The following is a 21,038-nucleotide window of genomic DNA, read 5'->3' as shown; positions in this document are numbered from 1 at the left end:
TGTGATTTAAAAAAAAATGTAATTTGTAAAAAGACAGCATTTATATTAGATATTCATAATATTGATGTGATATTTAATTTAAAAATCCTAAATTGTTCTTTGTAATTACACTACTGCTCTTATGGTTATACATATTCCCTCTTGTCAGGAATGCAGGGGAAAATAAAAATGTAAAAAAACAACAAACAAAAATACAAGAAAAATAAAAAATAAAAAATTGACATTACCAGAAATTACAGACTAATTGTCAAATTACATAAATTACATTATAATAATGTTTCAGGCACAGTTGTCATTTTCTCCCCAGCTTTTAATTTTCTTTTTGAATATCAGAAGCATTTAGAACAATTAAAAAAAAAACACACACACAACAAAAAACAAAACAGAAAAACTTTCATATTGTAACACTTTAACATTAGCAGGAAAAGACACTTAAAAACATGGAATAAAATGTTCATAACAATCTAATAGGTGTAAGCAGCTAGAAGTACACTTGAGGTGTTCATTAATGTATCTGTCACCTAAGAAGCTCCCATAAATGGTTACTGGTGTATAAACAAGTAATGAATGTCAGTAATACAACACAGTTGTAATTATATAAAATATGTATTCATATGAGATGATCATATTTTGGACAAATACCATTTAAACACTTAAAATGCCATTATATCTGCATACAACTACTATAGAGAATGAACAATTTATCCAATGTTTAAATGCAGCTGATGAATGCTAATCAGTGGTGGTTAAAGTGTTACCTTTTCTATTCTCTTGACCAGAACTCAAGATGAGGTGATTTTGTCCTTCACAGTCGCACTGAAAGAGACTTTGCAGGTTGGTGAAGGCATACACACTAACTGTAGGTATTTACACCAGCACCTGTGAGCGGTCCAGTACAACCAGAGCTTCATATGAGCCTGACCAGTTTGATTTTCTTTTTTTAAATGTTGGTATTAATAAAAAATATCCACAGAATTCCTTTCTCGCAGCTTATGCATTTTTCCCAGTTACCATCTCTGAATTTCCACTCATTCCTGCGGACTAACATCAATCACCTCGGCCGTCACGGTGCAGGTTGACACGTTTCCCAGCGTCCAATGGGGCGGCGTGTTGTTGGGATGCGAGTGCGGGGGGGTAAAGAGTGAAGAGGGCAGAGGATGCGGAGAATGGGCTGTTACAGAGATGTCAAGGATATGTTTGCCTTCCTTACTCATTTCCTATCCTCCATGAAGAGTAGAAATGAACACAACGTTGTCCTGGTCTTGCAGTTGGTAATCCAGCTCCCCCTAAGGTTTAGAAAACACACAAAAAAAGCTCAATATTCAAACATCTGCACAAGTCAAAGGAGAAATATGTGTGTTTACCAATACAAATATGCATATTACTCCTGTGCTCCCTTTGGGGTCCAATCAATAGCAAACTTCTCATTTCATTTACATCCTGTGTTGAGTCCTGTAATTGAATCAATGGATTCAAATTGAAGCATTCAGACTGTTTGTGCATGTAAATATGTGTTCACATATGAGACCCCAAGGACAAACTTGTCTTGCAGCTGCTTCCACGTTATATGAAACATTAACTGAGTCAGAGGAAAACGAACAATCCTGGTATCTCGACACACTCACAGGCTAACCTTCACACACAAGCACATTGGCTCTTCCTGATTTAAACGTCCTAACAAGCATTGTATAGAGTTATGAGCTGAAGATATGAACACTGCTGTATGCATGAGCTTTAAACACTGAACACTGTTAAGGTGCATCTGTAAAAAGGGACAGGATAGATAAGAGTAATAGAAAATATTACGTTTTGCACACTGCTAGAAAACACACACACACACACACACACACACACCATCTGACAGTGAACATGGCTCCCAGTGCTCACCATTAGTTCCCAGTCTGCATCATTGATGAGCACCAGAATCCCAGGTCTCCTGTGGGAAAACACACCGTTTTGAGTCAGACGCATTTCCCAAAGGCAACAGACTCAAACACACGTACACACCGTCTCTTCACAGACCAGAACACATACAAATCTCACACAAACGAACAGAAGTATACTCATTTTGTACATATTAGGGGGGGGGGGGGGGGGGGTCTTCAAACAATTATTCCCAAATTGTTTAGAAATAATGACAGTAAAATGAGCTTAAAAAGGTGCTACAAACCAAAAACTTAAATGATCTCAAATGAAGGGAAACAAAAAGAGTTTGCTTTAATCTCAGCATGAGATTTTAAAAAATTTCCCTCGCAATGTAAATTGGTGAACTGTAGCATATTTAAAAAAATACTTATTACTAATTAAATTCCTGCTAATTCTTACTAATGACAATAAAGTCTTTCTGGGGTGGAGGATGGAGACACAGGGATCATTTGCTTAAAGACACAACTTGACACACAACTGTAATCAAATAAATGTAAAAGAAAAAAGGATGTGTGATAAATACACCTGAATACCACTAGAGATAATAATGTAATAATATGCTTAAATAACTCAGATATTTTATATATACTGTATATATTTATTTATTTATTTATAGCAAACTGTACTCTTGAGAAAATAGGAAATCAAATCCAGTGTTTTAATTTTCAACACTTCACAGCATAAAATTAATAGACGACCAGTTTCATGCTTCAGAACAAATACTGGTAATTTCAAGCTAATAAATGTATTAGTGTAAATGACTGTATGTGTGTTTTTCTGTGTGTTATGTTCATATCACAGTACATATAGCATCATACATTTCTGTTATTGTTATGTAATTTAAACTGCTTCGTCTCCACATATGTATCCACCACTCGTATTACCAATCCCAATCTCCCAGATTGTTTTCTGACTAACACATAATGAACATGATGATTATTTCTCTTTAAATTAAAATGGCTGGGGTAAAAGAGAAGAGAGAAAACACACTGTCACTGGATATTAATGGGCCCCCAAAAATAACACAGACATGAAGCTTAAAAAAAAAAAAAAAAAAAAAATCACCCTTCAGGAGAGGATAATGGGGATAATGGGGGAGGGTAACAATAGGCACCTTTGGGTGCAGTTTTCTTAACAGATGTTAGTGTATGTGTGTGTTTTTTTGTCTGGAAGCCACAGAGTTAGTAATGTGGATGGTGAGATACACTGATGCCTCTCATAGAGCTCACACTGGCTCCATGACGTCAAGGAGAAAGGGCAATGAGAGGAACCTGTGAGAACAAATGTGTCTGAATGAACGAACACACACGCGCACACACAAACACGCACACATGACTGTGTTGACTATAGAAAGGACAAAAGAAAGGAGAAATGGTAAATATTGTAGAACCCAGAGAGATTTTTTTTTAAAGATAATGATGAGGAAACAGCTTGATGATGATTTGTTCAAAAAACAACAACAACAACAAAAAAAACTGTAGTAGGCTGCCAACATAGAGTACACACAAACACACACATCTAATCTATAAGGTTTATAGGTAGCCCAGCTTTTCCTCCATTCATTGGTTAGGTGGTGCTATAAATAGTCCTGCACAAAGGCAGCTGTAAAAGTCAGCCAGTCCTATAAGACTGCTGTGAGCCCTGGACCCAAAGACACATATACACACACACATGCGTGCAAACACACAAGCTCACATGCACACACACATACACACACAGGTAATCATCTTACAGAAACCTATAACCTGAAGGCTGGACTGTTTGTTCCTCTGTGTTTCAGCCGTTTTAACCAGCAGGAGAACGGCTTCAGAAAGACTCAGAGTTGTCGTGTTCCGACTGCTCAGTCCACTGGAAGCTGCACTTATGATCAAATATTATAGTCACATATGGCGGTTATGGGTTCGCTCCAGCCGCAGTGCGATGTGTAGTGTGTGTCTGTGTGTGTGTGTGTGTAACGTATCGTATCCTTTTGGCTTATATTGTCGTGCACAGATCAAGTGTGTGTCAAGTGCACACGCACACACTCACACTGAGTCTCCTTGGACAAAGAGTTCAGGCCGTTCCTTCAGCAGGTTCCGTTGGATCCAGACCAGCAGCTGCTTCATGTCCCCTACCAAACACACACACACACACACACACCCACACACACACACACACACACACAAAGGCCATACACAGGCAGACAACAGAGGTCACAGGTTAGGGGTTAAGGGTCAAGGTGCAGGGATCCAGCCCCCTGGTCGATGTGACGCGACAGAGGCACCAGGCGGGACCAGGCTGTGTATACATGTGTGTGTGTGAGACAGAGTCACGGTGCATGTATATTTATGAGTGTATGTGTATGTTTGGCGGGGGGACACTGGAAATGGGGGGAGGGTTGACTGATGTCAATGGCCGAGAGCGACATTGTTCACCTTGGTTGGAGAGAAATAAAATTAATGATTTGTGTGTATAAATCTGAAAAACAACCCAACAGAATGAAAAACAAAGACAATCTCCAGCTGGACGTGTGATTTTAAATGTTACAATGAAGAAAAAAAACCAAAATATATTCGGGTTTGTATTTTCTAAAAGCGTATACACCTTAAAAAAATACATAAACACAATTCTATTTCTCTCTAGCCTCACACTTATTGTGGAAATCTTCAAAGGAGGACTAATGGAGCAAACAGCATTTCCTTTTTCAGAACGATCATTTTCTTTGTTAGAGTCGAACATTTAACGCACCGAGCTTGAATCTCAGCGATGCTTGAATTTTCTATGAGTCTGACCACTTGAACAATCAGATTGACCTTGTCTCAACAATAGGTTGAGCCTCGCTCAGACCGACTGACAGCCACAAAGGCAACCACAATGAGAGGTTTTAGGATAAATCCCCACTAAACAACTAACAATGAATATATTAGAGTTATGGCCATCGCTGACAATAAGATTCAAGGTGTTTTTAAAGCCTTTGAGTGTTTGTAGGTGTAGGTGTGTATTTGTGATGTGGACACATTTTGAGGTAAATGCAGTGAAAATAAAACACAGAAATATGAGATGTTCTTGCAATGTGTGTGTATATGATCACGGTTGTGCGTTTAATGTACATGTGTGAGGTGACTGCAGTCACTGCTGGTATAGCCATATCTCAAACACACACACACACACACACCATCAGAATGAACAGCACTGGCCTCCATCCCCAGTTTACACAGGACTGAAAAAACAGAGGGGATGAGGTAGAGAAATGTGGAAGGCGAGAGTGAATAAATAGAGGAGAGAAAGAGCAAATAGTGGAGCCGGAGGAAAAGAGAGCGGCGGCGGCGGCAGATGGAGCAGATACGGGGGGAAGAGGACGACAGTGAGTCATCCCGAGCCAGGTGTAGGAGAGCGGCGAGGCTGTGGCAGGTAGGCGGCCGTCCCACCTCGCAGGGATTCACCAGTTCAGCTGGATCAGAGGCAGCGCTAATATCACAGCGCGACACAACACAACACGGGGCCTCCGCTTTGACCTGACATACATTTGGAAAAAAAAACGCAGGAGGAAAAAAAAAATGTTGCACTTGATTTACTTAAATTTTGCTTTACGTTTCAATCGGCTATTCTATTATATACAGAATATTGAAAATAAGGAGACAGTCTGGTGTGAAAAATGTAACACTTTAGATTATGAAAATACACAGATAGAGGTGTATAAAAGGACTACGTATGATTTTAAATTGAAAACTGGACCGACACAGGATGAGAATAAAACATTATTTGAGAAGGAGCCATCTTTAATAGTACAGGGTTTAGATATTCCTCCATAAAAATTACCCACAATCCAGCTGTCTAATCCATCTACAAGATACAAAAAAAAAACATAAACTCAAATCAATTTGCTAACAAAACAAGAAAAAGATGAAATATCGCAATTTCTAAAAAGCACCTGGTCATCATGAAGGCAACATGCTACATGAACAATATGTGATAGTGTGTGTGTGTGTGTGTGTGTGTGTGTGTGTGTGTGTGTGTGTGTGTGTGTGTGTGTGTGTGTGTGTGTGTGTGTGTGTGTGTGTGTGTGTGTGTGTGTGTCCATTTGCTCATGCACCTCCAATCCTGCATGGATGGTGTCCAGGTTAATTGCAGTGCTGTCGGCCAGCTCACTATTGTAATGATAGTGCTAGTTTTCTACGGTTCCAGGCCTCCATATAAAAAAAAAAAGACAAATACCTCCCTTTGCAACACACTCACACACACACACACACACTCACACACAGAGAGTCCTAGGCAGTGAATATTGACCTGCACCTCTGCGGGGCTAAAAACAGAACTAATCACTACAGCAGTCATAACTCCTTCTTTGTGGTGACTCCTTTCTTTGTTCTCGCCTTTGACTATTGGTATTTTTCTCCACCATTACCCCTTATTCGCTCTTTCATCCTCTTGTCCATTTACTTTTTCATTTGTTCTCTCCGTCTCACACACACACACACTCTCGCCCTCTTTCTCATTCTCTCGTAAAACCTGCTCTCCTACCCCCCTTCATCTCCCTCCACCTTTTGCCTTCCCTTTTAAGTTCTCCTCTCTAAACACACACACAGACACACAAACACGGTTAAAAGTTGCAGGTAGACAATAAACAGGTTGTCTTAGCTCAATACACAGGTTGGTACTAACTCAAACTTTCATCAATTAGACGTTTTATAACAGAAACACACATCAGCTGCTGCCTCCTTAATGGCCGTCTTTAAAAGGTTACAAAGGTCCCCGATTTTAAAACCACCCACTGTCGGAAACAAAAGAAAGTCTGGCTTACGCAGCAATCAGCCACAGCATTAAACAGGCAACTGGTTTTAATGTTGGGGCAGATCAGTGTGTAAATGGACTGTATAAAAGATGACAGTCAATGTAAAGAGGCGAGGAGTTAGAGAGAGGAACGTCGGCATGGAGGGAGTGAGAGGTGAAGCTTTTAGATTAGCGCTTTGCCGTCCAGGTAGAGAGTAAAGGGGAGTAGGGGGGGTGGGGGGAGAGAAAATGAGGGAACGAAACAGACACGAGCGAGGGGGAAAATGCGTCACAGGCTCCAAGTGCATCCTGGGATAGCTGCGTTGCGTGGGTGGGAAAGGAGAAATGGAGGGAGGGGGAGAGAAAAGGCGCCATTTTGACGCCGATTTAAAACCGTCTCCGCTTTTCTTTTGTGCGTGCAGTTCTCTTTTTTTTTCAAACACCCTTTCTTCTCCTTTCACTTTTCTGTCTTGGTGCAGTTATGACGGTCATGTGAGGGGGTGGGGGCTGTGGGTGTGTATGTATGTGAGAGCTATCCATCTTTCTGCTGATACGAGGGGCAAAAAAAAAACTGTGTGATCCTTAGACCACGGGGGTTTTGTTGTGTGTATGAGCGAATTAGATAAAGAAGGAGAGGGAGAGAGAGAGAAAGAGGGAGAGAAAGAGAAAGAGTGGGGGTGGGGTCTTTCAGTCGAGGGTCATCAATCACTGGCTGGGGTCAAAGAGAAATACGAAGGATTCAGAACCAATTATATCTGCCTTCACTGCACCCCCCTCTGTGTGTGTACGCACACACACACACACACACACACACACACACACATGATCATGACAAGCAAATACAGCCAGGAACTGTTACGTCAGAGAGAGTGTGTGTGTGTGTGTCGCGGTGATGTTCACATGATCAGGTTTGTGCACTACATGGCAAAATCACAATCAGGTTTTCTAGTGTAGTGCTCACCCATGCATGCTCACACACACACACTCACACACACAGAGACAGGTCCGCTTGTGCACCAAGGTCATATCTGGCCTGACATTCCCTGTTCTGGTCAACTTTTGTCTTTTTGTTGTCGTGGTAACATCAGCACCATGGATGAACACCCTTTGTTTCGTCAAATACCAAAGACACATATTTCTCCCCTGTGTTCTTTCACTCTCCGTAACACACCCACTCACCCACACACACACACACACACACACACACTCTCATATATATAAAATCACAGGACACTTTAACCTCCATGCAGCTGTGATTCGGTCGAAACTTTCCTCTGTGACCCCGGTGCTGAACTGGGTTCGGGGGAGAAAATCTGTCTACAGGCAGGTTCTTCCTCCCCTGCTCCATGCTGAGTTAGTGACCCGTGTTGGAGCGAGTCTGAATCCCCTTGGCAAAATAAAATCTAATCAATCTGGATCCTGAGGTGGGAAACTTTTTTTTATGAATCGAGAAATGAACTTACGCCTGAAGAGTCGTCCGAAATGATCTCAGACCGACTTAACCTGCTCTCTTTCAACTCACAGAGGCGAAATAAACTTCCCTTTAAACGCCCCCCTTATTTCTCAGCTTCATATACGTCAGCATTAACAGTGGGCAGCGTTCACGAGTGACAGAGGCAGAACATGCAGCCACACGATGTTAAAGAGGAGGAGGATGGAAGGAAGGAAGGAGGGAGAAGAAGAGAAGAAACAGGTGATGGGAGGATAAGGGCTTAGATTAGAAGACCGACTGATGACATGCAAAGGAAAATAGCTACAACATACAGCAACAACATCATCATGTGTTAGCTGCATGTAAAGGGTATGGGGTTGTATGTCACTTAACAGTCCAGTATAAGATACACAACAACAACAACACATTCAAAAGACTCATACAAAATATTAATGAAGATAAATCTGATATTATTATTATTGTGTAAATGATTCATTGTTTCCTTATGAAGCAACACATATAACATGTTTATATGCTACACTACGCTACAGTAGTATGAATGCAATGAATGATACAGATTGAATTATCTGTCCACAAATCCTCATCTGACTTCATTTCTATTGTGCGTACTTTAGAAGTTAATTATGAGACCTAATAAAGCTGCAAAAGTAAAATGTGACGCTATTATGAGCTAAAAGAGAAAAATGTTTTGCACCTCTACTGTTTTTTAGATTACAGCCATGTAGAGTTTAGTTTACTCTGCTGCAAATCACTTCCAAAGCATTAAGCACTAAACATTAATAACAACAAGGTTCTTGCACATCGACGGGTCTCGTGATGTGTAACTCATAATAACAGTGAGGTTCATCTACGGTTTTAATTTGATTGCCGTATTAAATTGACAAACCAGTCATTGAGGATTCACTGTGTTGTCTTTACATATTAGATAATGAAAACAACAATAGGCAAGGATGTACTTTATGAACAGGTTTGTGCAGTAGAGAGTTGTTTAACAGCCAAGATGTATTGGGGTGTCTTAGCAACCATGAAAAACTACCACAAAATAGCAATGTGTGTCACTTGTTGTAAACGGACTGACTCTTGTAAAAACACTGGACTAATTAGAACATCTAAACATGTCCCTCTAAAATCCTTAAAAACATTTTATCTCCATGATGTCATGTCTTAACCCTATGGTCTTAACACATTGGCTATAGTTATGAAAAGGACAGAAAGGTGTCAGGTGATACTCACAAGGTTGTGATTGGCTTGGAAGAGTCACATGATGCTCCTTCACGCCGTTAAAAAGCAGCTCCGCTCCTCCTCTACACAAAGAAACAGTTCAATAGATTACTAAGACATCTAGAGTCGGAATGAATGAACACATGAAAATGCTGTTGCTGTTTTAATACTAATGTTAACTAAGTCACTAAGTCCACCATCAGTTGACCATCAGTTCTTTATGTCCACACCATCAGGAGAAACGACATTTAAATAACACACATCAATTTAATTGGCCTAAAACAGGTTGCAGGGTTAAATATATAAAACCCATTTATCTGTAGTTCCCATTACTCTGAGCCTGAGGCTGTGTGGTGAGACAGAGTGAACTTTTGTGTGTTTATGTGTGTCTGGATCAGGGAACTATATCCTTGAGGCAACTGATTACGTAACAAATCAAAATCTGAGTCAAACTTGTTTGTGGTGTCAGCTGGTCACTCTGACTCTGTGCAATTTCTGGAAATGTGATGCTTTGCAAGATATACAACTGTCAAAGTTGTTGTTATGCTAGCTGCACCATCCCAGCTATGCATTTTATTTCTAAATTATAAACAGAGCATTAGACAATATAGGATTTTTGCATCAATGTGATGACATTCTTTCATTTTAATCTGCTGAATTAGTGAAAAACAGACATCCCAGGCTCAGGCTGGTTATCTTAGTCATCAATTTCTCTATTGATTTTATAGAGAGACTTCAGTCAATAGACCTGTAATTTCTTAATTCTTTTTTCCTGGAAAGTTTCCTGGAAATAACTGAAGCTGAAAGTGGTGGGAACTACAGGATGGGTGGTAGCAGTACCAGTGCAGCTTGTTGCTATGAATTATCCTATCTGTTGACATATTAGTAAAGTGGGTACAGGTGATTGACAGTGAACAAAAACTTTAAAGTGACTGTAAATATGTGGAAAATAAAGACAAGAGGTTTCCTCAAGAACTGATTCAGTTGTTGATGACTGGAAAAAAGATCAGCGAACCATTTTAACTCAGGGAAATGTGAATTAATTGAGAACTGAGATCTATAGGCAATATCTACAAAATTACACATTTTAGCATGTTGAATGAACAGACCTGCTGTGCACTGACTGAACAGCAATTGATTTTTATTAATTAATTATAATTAAGTGGACATGTGCTAGAAGATCAATGTCTCTTCAATAGACCAGTAGATTAAACTTTATTATTGTGATTGCACAACTAGGCTACAACGAAATTGGTCGCAATCCCAGAGGTGCAGTTAGCCTACAACTAGAATAAAAAAATAGATTAAAGACTCTTAAAATATTTGTATCATACACAACAAGCAGCATTCAGGGCAGCAATGGTTCCTGAGTCCTGGGTAAATATAATGTAGCCTTCAACATTGCTCCTTTACAGAGCAAATATGGTGAAATGCCTTGAAAATGACCTCACCCATATGTGATTAAGTCATTCAGAGTCTTACTTGTTATTGATTGTAATATAGCCTATATTATGAGTATAAGGTGATTCTACAGATTCAATTTAAAAGGCTTTAAGTTGTTTGCTTTCAAGTCTAAAGTAAGTGGCCTCTCACAGGAGCAAATCTCAAGTCAGGTTTCTAGCTACTCTTCTCTGACTTCCTGTCAAACTCTGATGATGCTCCACAGGCTTCACAGAGCATCAGCGTGAACACACCGAAAGTCAGTCTGCTGTGCTCCTGAATCAGCGTCCTCCCTCCTCATATGCTAAACATGTGAACGCAGCTCCATCGGCTCCGTTCACTCTCCTTCTCCTCCTCCTCCTCCTCCTCCTCAGCGCAGAGACACGCAGCGACCACACGGTGTTGGTTCATAAACAAACTCCCGACTCGCTGCTTTCTACGCTGATTTCAGGTCTTTTAAAACGGACGGAGCTGTAATAAATCACTGTACGGGTCGGGCGGTGTTTCGTTTCGCCACGACTGTCGACAAGACACTTATTAACACACGGCAAATTGTTGTAGAGGGTTTTAAATTCGCTTACCCAAACTCCAGTTGAATCGCTATAGGCGCTGCCATATTGTCGGCACATGCAGGAAGTGGCGGTACGGGAAGTCGGAAGTGACGTTTAGGGACGTTTGCTTTAAAGGACACTCGACAAATGACGATGTAGCCTAAACTGAACACATTCATTTTTGAAATAGATTAAATCATCTTAATCTAATATATATGTATATATTTTTTAATAATATAATTATTTTCAATTGATATTTTTTACATGTCTAAATGAAAACCTCCTTACTCCACTCGTGAGGCCATAATCTCTACAGTAGTTTCTGCCAAAGTAAAGGAATCATATTGCAGCCAGTTAAATTATACACAGAAAGAGGGAGGGAATAATTATTTGTAGGCTACATGACTTGCCTACATTGTACAGCTCCATCTATAACAAAGAAAAGAGAAATTATACACAGCCATGAATGTGAATGCCAATTGAGCTTAACAATTGTGTTGGATATCTGTAGTGTTTTTAATGCCCTAAATATAATTGTTTAGTCACTCTGTCTCTGACTCTCTAATCTAATGCATTGTGTGAAGTGAAATGCTGTTAATATGAGCAGTGTTACATTTTACTTTTATTTTATATAGCTAAATTAAACAGTTTCCAGGATTTGTGCACACGTTTTTGAACTTGAACATGCTAGCATTGACTGAGCTCTGTTCTGCACATGTTAGACTGTTTGTTGCATATTGCTGGAAAATGATAGAATTATCTTGGATATTGTTTAATGTTTTGATTTGCATGCTTTGCTCCTATGGACTTTTTGGCCTAGGTAAAATTATCTGATGCACTTGTTCCTGAGCCAAAATCTCTGCAATTAGCATGCCATATGGTGGTGCCTTCATTTATGGACTGATATATCCCCTTGAACTTGACTTTATTTTGTAAAATCATTACATTAGAAAATCATTACTACCTACAACACTCCCTGCTTCACACACACTCTCTCATTCTCTCTCTCTCTAATGTGCATATGCATGTGTGCATGTGTTCGAGTTGTGTCCGTCAACATGAAAAGTGTGCACAGGCATGACATGAGTGTGTGAATGCACATCTGTCTCCCTCTGTCCCTCTGTCCCTCTCTCCCTCCTTACATACGTCCTCAATCATACTGGTGACAGTTCCAGTCCCAGTATACAGGGGCTGGGGAGGACGAGGTGGGGGTGGGAGGGGGTCAGCGAGAGGTTTGAATTGCAAATCCGTCGCCTTCTGTTGGCGTCCAAGCCTTAGCAGGCCCTTCCCTGTCTTCATTCATGTGTTAATGAGGAGTCAGTGCAGGGGCAGATAGACAGATCGACCAGGGGCCAGGCGGGGGTGAGGAGGCAGGCGGGAAAACGAGGGTGACGGTCGACGCAGTTTGTTGCAAGTTCTGAAAGATAATGAAGACACGATGCGTACAGTAACTGGCTGCATGTCTCTCGTCCCAGCTGGGATGAGGTGTATTCTCACAGTCAGTGGGTGAGGCTGAAGGTGAGGTGTGGGAGGGAGCTTTATGGCCACGAGTTTCATGGGTATAGAGTGAGTTATCCAGGAATGATCACACCATCACTGGGTGTCACAGCACATTTGCTAAGCCGCCCTGAGGTACACACACTGCTGTTATGAATGGTATATGCTACAGTCCTGTTGTATTCTGACGAACATCTTGTGCTTTCTGCATCACAGTCCGCAGTAAAATTTGGTTACTGTACACAAACGGCAATTCACATCTTCATTATGGCTTCCTTTGTTTCACATTTGATTTTGAACCAAGATGCATTTACATTTAGAGGTATTTCAATAGTCTGATGATGAAAATAATGTTAACTTCAATCACTATGGGAATCTAATGCTCATAATGTTGTGTTTTTAATATCAGGAAGCACAATATCCCATGTGAAGAATCTGCCAACATACATATACTGTTTAAATTAAATTCTTTCTGGTTTTGACTCAGTGAAAATCTCCAATACTCAAACTTGAATGAGTTTAATGTGATTTTTACACATTTCTTGAGATTAAGAAATCCCACAGCCCAGCAAATGTACAGCCCCCACTCCCATGAACCGAGTTTACACCCCAACACCCATATCTGGGTGTAGATGGACGTCAAAAGTCAGTGCTACACTGCCAGGAACCGGCTATAGAGCAGCCTAGGTCACACATGATCAGATGACAATGACCAACACAATGGATTAGCTATAAAAGAGCTGGGGGGAGAGATTAGGGGTGAATTGATGACGGTTGGTTGGCTGGCTGGCTGGCAGGCAAGCAGGCAGGCAGGCAGGCAGGCAGGCCTGGGAGATCTTGGGTCTGTTTCAATAAGGAACATAAAGAGCTGAAATTAACATGTACCATGATACCAAGCAGAGAGAATCCTCTTAGAGATTACATCCATAACATGTTACGCCTATGGAACTGTATGGAAAGGGGAGACAAAGAGCAGAGCGAATGATAATTTTCTATTGTAGATTATGAGGGGATCCCTTTCTGTTCTGTTCTGTCTGATTCCTTTGTGTGCTCCTCTGTTTTGTCCTTTTCTGCTCTACATCACAGTTGATGTCACAAATGCTGTAATTCTTCCACTTTCTGCTTCTCCCAGGAAAATTATCACCTGGAATCAACTTGCAACGCCCCCTTCAGCATAACAGCTACCAGGCTAGGCCGCACCACCGCCTTCCTCCTGAAAGGACCGAGCAGCAAGAGCAACGGCAGCACTCCTGCAACATCTGTATCATGTTGACAGAAGCACACACTGATACACAAACATGCACAAGCACACAGAGAAACACACACTCATGGATACACACACATACACACACTCATACACACACAGTCCATCTGTCTTTGTCTCCCTCCCACTGCCATCACCATGGGTCTGTCTACAAAACAATGTGTGATGCTTCGCACAATACGCATGCTTCGTGCACTCCTACTGCGTGTTTTCTGTGAAACAGGAGCAACACACTTACAGATTTTTCCATGCATTACAAATATTTTAAAAACAGACTAAACAGAGCACTTCAAGTGCACAGGAGGCTGCACAGAATGTGATCCAAGAGATGTGGATTGGGGAGGATGTTGGTGTATGTGGAGGAAGTCCAGAAACCACTGGAAGTCAGGAAGTGCTGCTCTGCACAGTCACCTCAACAGGACCAGGAACCAAGATGCTCTTAACTGCAATTGGCTGGAGGAGGGCCTGTAAACTGGTAATTAGAGGAGGGTCAGCTCAGCTGTAGTTGTAGAGATGCTGCTGCCTACTGGCTGCTATTGTGTATTACAAAATAGCCACTTACTACAGATGAGTCTTTTTTAAGTCTCGGGACTCAAAAGACCTAAAACCGTTGTTGCTCAGCCTCTTTGGTGGAACTGGCGGTGATGTTGATGTATGTGAATGTGTATAGGTATATGGCAGTGCAGTGCAGCTCACCATCACCTTCATCTTCTCCTGTGCCAATAAGAGATACAAAGAGAAAACTCCCCTCATTGTTAATTACATATTTTAAAGCAAACACAGAGTCATGTGTAGTTTATCTTCAAAAAGAATTTGAATCATTTTCTCAAATTCATGGGTACTGTAGCTTTAAGAAATAAAAAATTTTTTGAATACAAAATTATTCTAAATAAAATGACTTTTAATGTTAGAATAGGGAAAGTATCTGGGTCAAGGTCCCCTGACCAAAAGTTTGTCTATTAAAATACTGAAACTGAGGTAAATCACCGCAAGTGCGGTTATATATTTTGCAATTATCGTACTTTTTTTTGACCAAACAAATAACCACACAAGAAAATAAAAGACGGATTAGTTGATGGTGAAAATAAATGATTGTTACGGAAAAATATTACTCTTAACCTGGGTAAATAAGTATTTGATAGTGACTTCAGCCACAGATTTGATTCTCCAGTAAGAACTTGTGTCAGTACGTGTCAGTGTATATGGGACTGACTCCAAAGTGTCCAAATTCACTGTGAAGAATGGACAAGTCACCCAGCACAGTGTGGCTCATTGATGAGTTCATTACAGTTTGGGGTTTGATGATTGTAAAATATGAATCAGATTTTTCTCAGTAAGGTTTTATATTACACCTATAACGTCCCATACATTTTGGTTTGAATAAAGAATCAAAGTCATTGAGACAAGCAAATCATTTTATTAAAAAAAAGAAGAAAAAAAAGTGAATTGCTATGTACAGTACGTAAAAAAAACATGAGATCCAACCTAAATCATTTCTTATCTTTTTGTTTTTCAAGTTCATCTCATACAGTCCTGTTTCACATAACAGGAGAATGGACACACGGTCAGAGCATTCCTGTACAGCATTCAACAGACAACAAATAAAAACATTACATCATTGTCACCTTTTCATCATCAGAGTTCGCAGATATCAAACCTAAACCAGCAGGCATCCTCTTGGTCTCAAAACACACACATTTGTCCCTTGTGTGTGTGTGTTTGTGTACGTCTTCCTGTTTTACAATTACAGATTCATTGTTTTTTTGCTGACTATAGACCGCCCCCTGTTGGACCACAGAGGGAACTGACACACGACTCCTCACCTCGTGAACTCCGATCTGCACAGCTCACTCAGCTATACCTCAGACCAGAAAGTGGGACGATCAAACATCCTTAGAAGGATATTTGATACTCTTAAGGTAGAATGATATTTGTTTAGAACTATCTGACCGATATCTGACATGACTTTCATTCATATACAGGTCATCAGTTTGGATAGGAAAAAGTCTGGAATAAAGCATAGACATTTCAAAAAGAAAATGACACAAGGGAGGGAAAAGTGAAAAACTGAATAATATTCCTAGGACTAAATGTTCATTTTAGGGGTCTCAGCCCTTAGTTGAAATGATTGCATAGTCCTGAGAGTTGGCTCCACCCCTCTCAGGTCCACATACTGTAAATACACCACTGGACAGTCAGTCGGCCAGGATGTAATCCCTTTGCAATAAAATTATTCTGATTATTTGAAGTCAACACAAGAAAAAAAAAAGACCAAAAAAACTCATTGTCTGTAGCAGGGCTGTGATCTACACATCCTTCACTGACTCATTCATTTAAATTTTCAGACTGAAAATAAAAAAGACACATGTCAGAATTTCTCCATCTGTTGAGCTTCATTAAAGATAATCCACAGACAAGAAATATCTCCACCAAATCATTTCTCAATTTTGACTCATCTTGATATTCAAATAATCATCTTAAAGCAACATTTGACTTGGTGCAACATTTGCATGCATCAAGGATTTTCTTTTTTTTTCTGTTAGTCTATAAACTACAGCTCCAGACTGCTGGAACCGGAGCCATGATGAAGCATGTTCGTAAATGCTTCTACACTAAGTGAAACATTGCTTTAACTAGATTTAAAGAGTGTACACCCCTCTGTCTCTAAATGCTTGCGTTTAGCTATGTTTTGTGCACGAGACACACAATATCAAATGTGTTAGTTGAACTACAACAGAGGGAGGCTTGCTTAGTCCTCTTAATGTTTTTAACTTCTTTGCAAAGCCCTCTTACTGAAGTTGCAGCATTACTTTTGCAAATGTTTCATTTCTGATACATTTATTAATGCATGCCTGATACATTTTTAATGGGATTCAATGGGTCTGCTTGATACATATTTAATGAGGTTTTATGAACACGGTTTCCTCAGAATGAGCGCTGACGGATTCTTGTGTGATACTTTGGTGAAGCAATGTCCATAATGCTCTGATATCCTTTAATCATACCAAATAAATAAGACAAAAAAAAGCTTGAATGACACAGAAAATGAAGGAATGTAAACATACATACAGACACACACTCACTCAGTCACACAGACTAAACATCAATATACTGTATGAGCTATGTATGTTATTGTTGTTTTTTCTGCTACAGTGTGTGACAGCAGTTGTTTGAAACAAGAGAGTGTCTGTGTTTTATTGGAGCAAAGTCAAACTCTGCAGCTCTGTTTGGCCCTCGGGCCACACCGTACACATGTTACTCTTGGTACCAAGCAGAGAGGAGCGGGCCGTCCGTCTCCCCCATACTCTTTACTACTTAGCTTGTCTTCTCTTTGTTGCCATTTAAATATTTTAGCGCCAAGTGGGGGAAGTCCACAGGGGGGAACAGGAGGAACCCCATGCCTTATTTGGAGTTCACAGTCAGTGCAACACATGTTTTAAGTGAGTAACCCTCTTTCTCAGTGCTCTTTTAGCTGCCTCTTCAGTCACTCTCACCCCTCCCAGTGTTCACATTGGTTCTACATCATCCTTGGCGATGCAAAACAAGACCATGATACCACTATGAGTGGTGAGTGCAGATGGGGGCGGGGGGGGGGGTGTTTTTTTTTTTTTTTCTTTTTTCAATGGCGGGTGTTCAGGGCAGGTGCTATAGCTCACTGTGACGCACTGGAGGCTCTAGCTTGTGTGATAGGGCAGTAAGAACCTTGTCGAACTTCTCGTAGCGCTCTGATTGGCTGCCCTCGGAGCCGCGGCTGCCCCACAACAGACGCATCTGAAACTCCGTCTGGAAGATCTCGTGTATTTCTGCCCGCTCCTGGAATCCTGAGGAGAGGAGAGGAGAGGAGAGGAGAGGAGAGGAGAGGAGAGGTTACTTTATGTAGATTACATTCATAACAATCACGGTGAAATAGCGCTGTAAGTGTAAGTGATTAAAACATGAATGAAATAAACCTACTTAAAATGTACAAATGTTTTTAGACTTGACAAAATTATACATGGACTAAGCAACATTTCTATTGTGCTTCTTAAATATATAAGTATATAACTACATTTAACCACATTTCACTTTGTATTAACTCATTGAGTGCCATTGACGTATATATACGTCAATCAAAATCCAACGCTTGAGTGCCATTGACGTATATATACGTCAAATGCAGTTTTCTGCGGCTGGTAAATGGGGACGCTGTTGCGCACACTGTGAGTAATTTTGGGGCTTCTGGGATGTGTAGAACGAATGAGACTGTAGATCAGAGCAAGAAGTGAAGAGGAAGGAGAAGACGAGTGCGATCGGTACAGAGATAAAAAAGTTGGGAAAAGTTTCTATTTCTAGAGGAAAACGACGGGCAGAGCCTGGAACAAGTGTAACGTGGAGCTGGAGGAAAGCTTAGCCACGGATGCTATTAGCATAGCTCCAGCATGAAGTGATCGGAGGAGGCAGGAAAGGTAAACTCATAGATGATCAGCACCGAAATGCCGAAGCGAAAGCGGATCGCGGAGTCAGTTTCACCAGTTGCTGTAAACCGACGTCGTGGCGACGAACCGAGAGATCAGCGCGGTGCGTCGCTGCCGCGGCCGCGTCCAGCAGAGCGGCTGAAGACGCCATGACGTCTCACTCCCTACTTCAGAGACGAGGGGAAGCAGCAGCAGGAGGAGAAGTAGGAGAGGGGAGGGGCAGAGGGGGTGAGGGGAGGGGGAGGAGAGGGGGAGGGGGCAGCAACTGCAGGAGGAGTAGGAGAGCAGACATCACTCTGCATAGTAGGACTCCTACTTGTTGTATTTTTTTTTTTTTTTTTTTTTTTGTACAATGAAAAAACATGTGAAATGAAACTTTCAGATGTCTTACATGTTTTTGAAGCCAAAATTAAAACGGATAAATCACTGTTTTTCTTGAGAGACTCTCTTTCACAAAAATGCATTTTTCTCAGCTTTCTAGAAAAAAAGTGGTCTTTTTGGTGCAACCAGGCTCTATTCAACTTAAGATAAATTAAGAATGGAACAAGGTACAAACAAATGGTTTTTCCCTAGTTAAATAGAGAGTCTCCTCTTTCCTTTGAGCTATTTTGTGTTTTCAGAGTCATAATACAAAATATTCTCTTGGTCTTAAAATATTACTCAAAATGCCCCGAAACGCTGGCACATGGCACTGACCATTTTATAAAAGGGCTGGCACTCAATGAGTTAAAAGTAACTATATAACTATTAAAAAAATAAAGATCAAACCACTAACTAACCACTAACCCCCCCAAACAACATATTACAAATACCTTAAACTAAGTAGCCACATTTGCCATTTCCTCTGTTTATGCCCACTTTTTAAAATCAGACTTTCCATATATGAGCCTGTTCTATATGCTGAATCTCAATAGAGGTGGTTGAAAGCTTTGATAATATTAGCAAGTAGACCATTGAGATGGGATTATTTAGTCACACAGGTAAAGAATGAACCTCAATACTGTGCTCAATCTGACTCTATTCATTCTGCTCATTGCACAGAGGCTACACAGAAATATGCCACTGTGCCTTCTTCATTAGTCGGTGCAATTCTCCCCAATGCTTAATAAAAAAAATGAAAACCCTTCAGCTCCATTCTATACATCCACTAAAGCCTCTTCAGCTGAAGCAGCCCTAATGACACTATGAAGTATGCGTCTTAGTTGTGGATTAAAAAAGTGTTGATGAAAGGAGCAGACTGAGGTCAGGCTGATCGATGGCCACATATAACAGAAAACAGATTTGAATTGATAGTTGCTGAAAGACTGTTCAATAAAGCAGTAATGGCCTCAAACTGAGAACCAATACAGAACTGTTAGGGATCAATACAGTCAACACAGTAACCACACATGCACGATCATTACAGCAAATCTGTGATGCCGTGACCCTGATACTGTACACATGCGTCCTCGTTAACATCAATATGTTAACGGCATGAGATGTAACACACGTTGGCACGGCAACAAGAAGCGGCGAGAACATGGACTTACCCTGCAGTTTGGTCTCCACGTTGGTTTTGTAGATTCCCCCGTGGTGTGCGATGGTACGGGCCGCCTCTAGGTGGTACATGACCACGTCCACTCCCACCTCGGCGCTCTCCCACGCCTCCAGAGACTCCCCAAGAGCCAGGCCTCGCTCCAGCAGGGACAGGACGGGGATGATGTGGGGGAAGGAGGTGTTAGACAGAGCACTAGATTCTGTAGGTGAAGGAATAAACACACACAAACACACATTTTGGAGTGAAACATGGCAACACACACCAACTACTTACAGCAGGGAAAATAAGTATTGAACGTGTCAACATTTTTCTCAAAAAAAAAAAAAAAAATTCTAATAGAGCTATTGACATGAAATTTTCACCAGATGTCGGCAACAACCCAAGTAATGCACACGTACAAAGAAATCCAAATATTTATGTCCATAAATTAAGTAATGTGTAATAAAGTGAAATGATGCAGGGAATAAGTATTGAACACACGAAGAAAAGCTAAGCTAAGAAAGCAGCTGGAGTCTGTCACTATTCAGAAAGTAATCCTGTCCCCTATCAGTGCAAAGTTTTATCAGTTGGTTTAGTCCAGTTGACGCCTATAAAAAGGTTTCTCATCACCAAGGTGTCACACAAGAGGCATCTCATGATGGGGAAAAGCAAAGAGCTTCTCAAGACCTTCAGAAACTTACAGTATGTTGCAGAACATACTGATGGCATCGGTTACAGACGTGTCTGAATGCACCGTTTTATCCGTTAGTGCCGTTATCCGGAACTAAAAAGAACAACATTTTACCATAAATTGGCCATGACCAGTTGCTCCTCACAAGTTTAGTTTAGGTTATAACAGGACAGCGTGCAATGCCATTAATTATTCAAAGAAATAAAAAGATGGCTGCACCAGATTTAGCGAGAATGCTAATTTCCATCTGTAGTCCTTGACATAAAGACAGACATC

The 21,038-nt window shown here is 40.8% G+C and overlaps 2 protein-coding genes across 2 annotated transcripts in view; both read right to left on the bottom strand.

The window, feature by feature from the left end:
* Window positions 1-413: 413 nt before the first annotated feature.
* Window positions 414-11,416, bottom strand: urm1 (ubiquitin related modifier 1). The gene is made up of 5 exons (XM_083983240.1): window positions 11,371-11,416; window positions 9,362-9,432; window positions 3,955-4,036; window positions 1,888-1,936; window positions 414-1,286 (listed from the first exon to the last, which is right to left on the bottom strand). Exons 1-5 carry the CDS (start codon window positions 11,403-11,405, stop codon window positions 1,218-1,220), a joined length of 306 nt encoding a protein of 101 aa, XP_083839366.1. The 5' UTR covers window positions 11,406-11,416; the 3' UTR covers window positions 414-1,217.
* A 4,273-nt stretch (window positions 11,417-15,689) lies between these two features.
* The window catches only part of LOC310994507 (SH2 domain-containing protein 3C-like), a 40,969-nt gene continuing 35,620 nt past the window's right edge, over window positions 15,690-21,038 (bottom strand). The window contains exons 11-12 of the mRNA XM_083983224.1: window positions 20,085-20,291; window positions 15,690-17,922 (exon numbers count right to left, since the gene is read on the bottom strand). Coding sequence (XP_083839350.1) covers window positions 17,747-17,922; window positions 20,085-20,291 — 383 coding nt within the window. The 3' untranslated portion in view covers window positions 15,690-17,746. The remainder of the gene's footprint in view (window positions 17,923-20,084; window positions 20,292-21,038) is intronic.

Source organism: Trachurus trachurus, assembly GCF_905171665.1.
Source record: "Trachurus trachurus genome assembly, chromosome: 12".
Classification (NCBI taxonomy): Eukaryota; Metazoa; Chordata; class Actinopteri; order Carangiformes; family Carangidae; genus Trachurus; species Trachurus trachurus.
This window is presented reverse-complemented; position numbering and strand designations above follow the sequence as displayed.

Bases quoted from the DNA above. Each gene is read 5' to 3' on its own strand.
- urm1 (XM_083983240.1), bottom strand. From the start codon at position 11,405: ATGGCAGCGCCTATAGCGATTCAACTGGAGTTTGG. The intron at 4,037-9,361 runs GTGAGTATCACC...TGTGTTTGGTAG, and splicing joins TCCAAGCCAATCACAACCTT to GGGACATGAAGCAGCTGCTG. The intron at 1,937-3,954 runs GTGAGTGTGTGC...GTTTTCCCACAG, and splicing joins TTTGTCCAAGGAGACTCAGT to GAGACCTGGGATTCTGGTGC.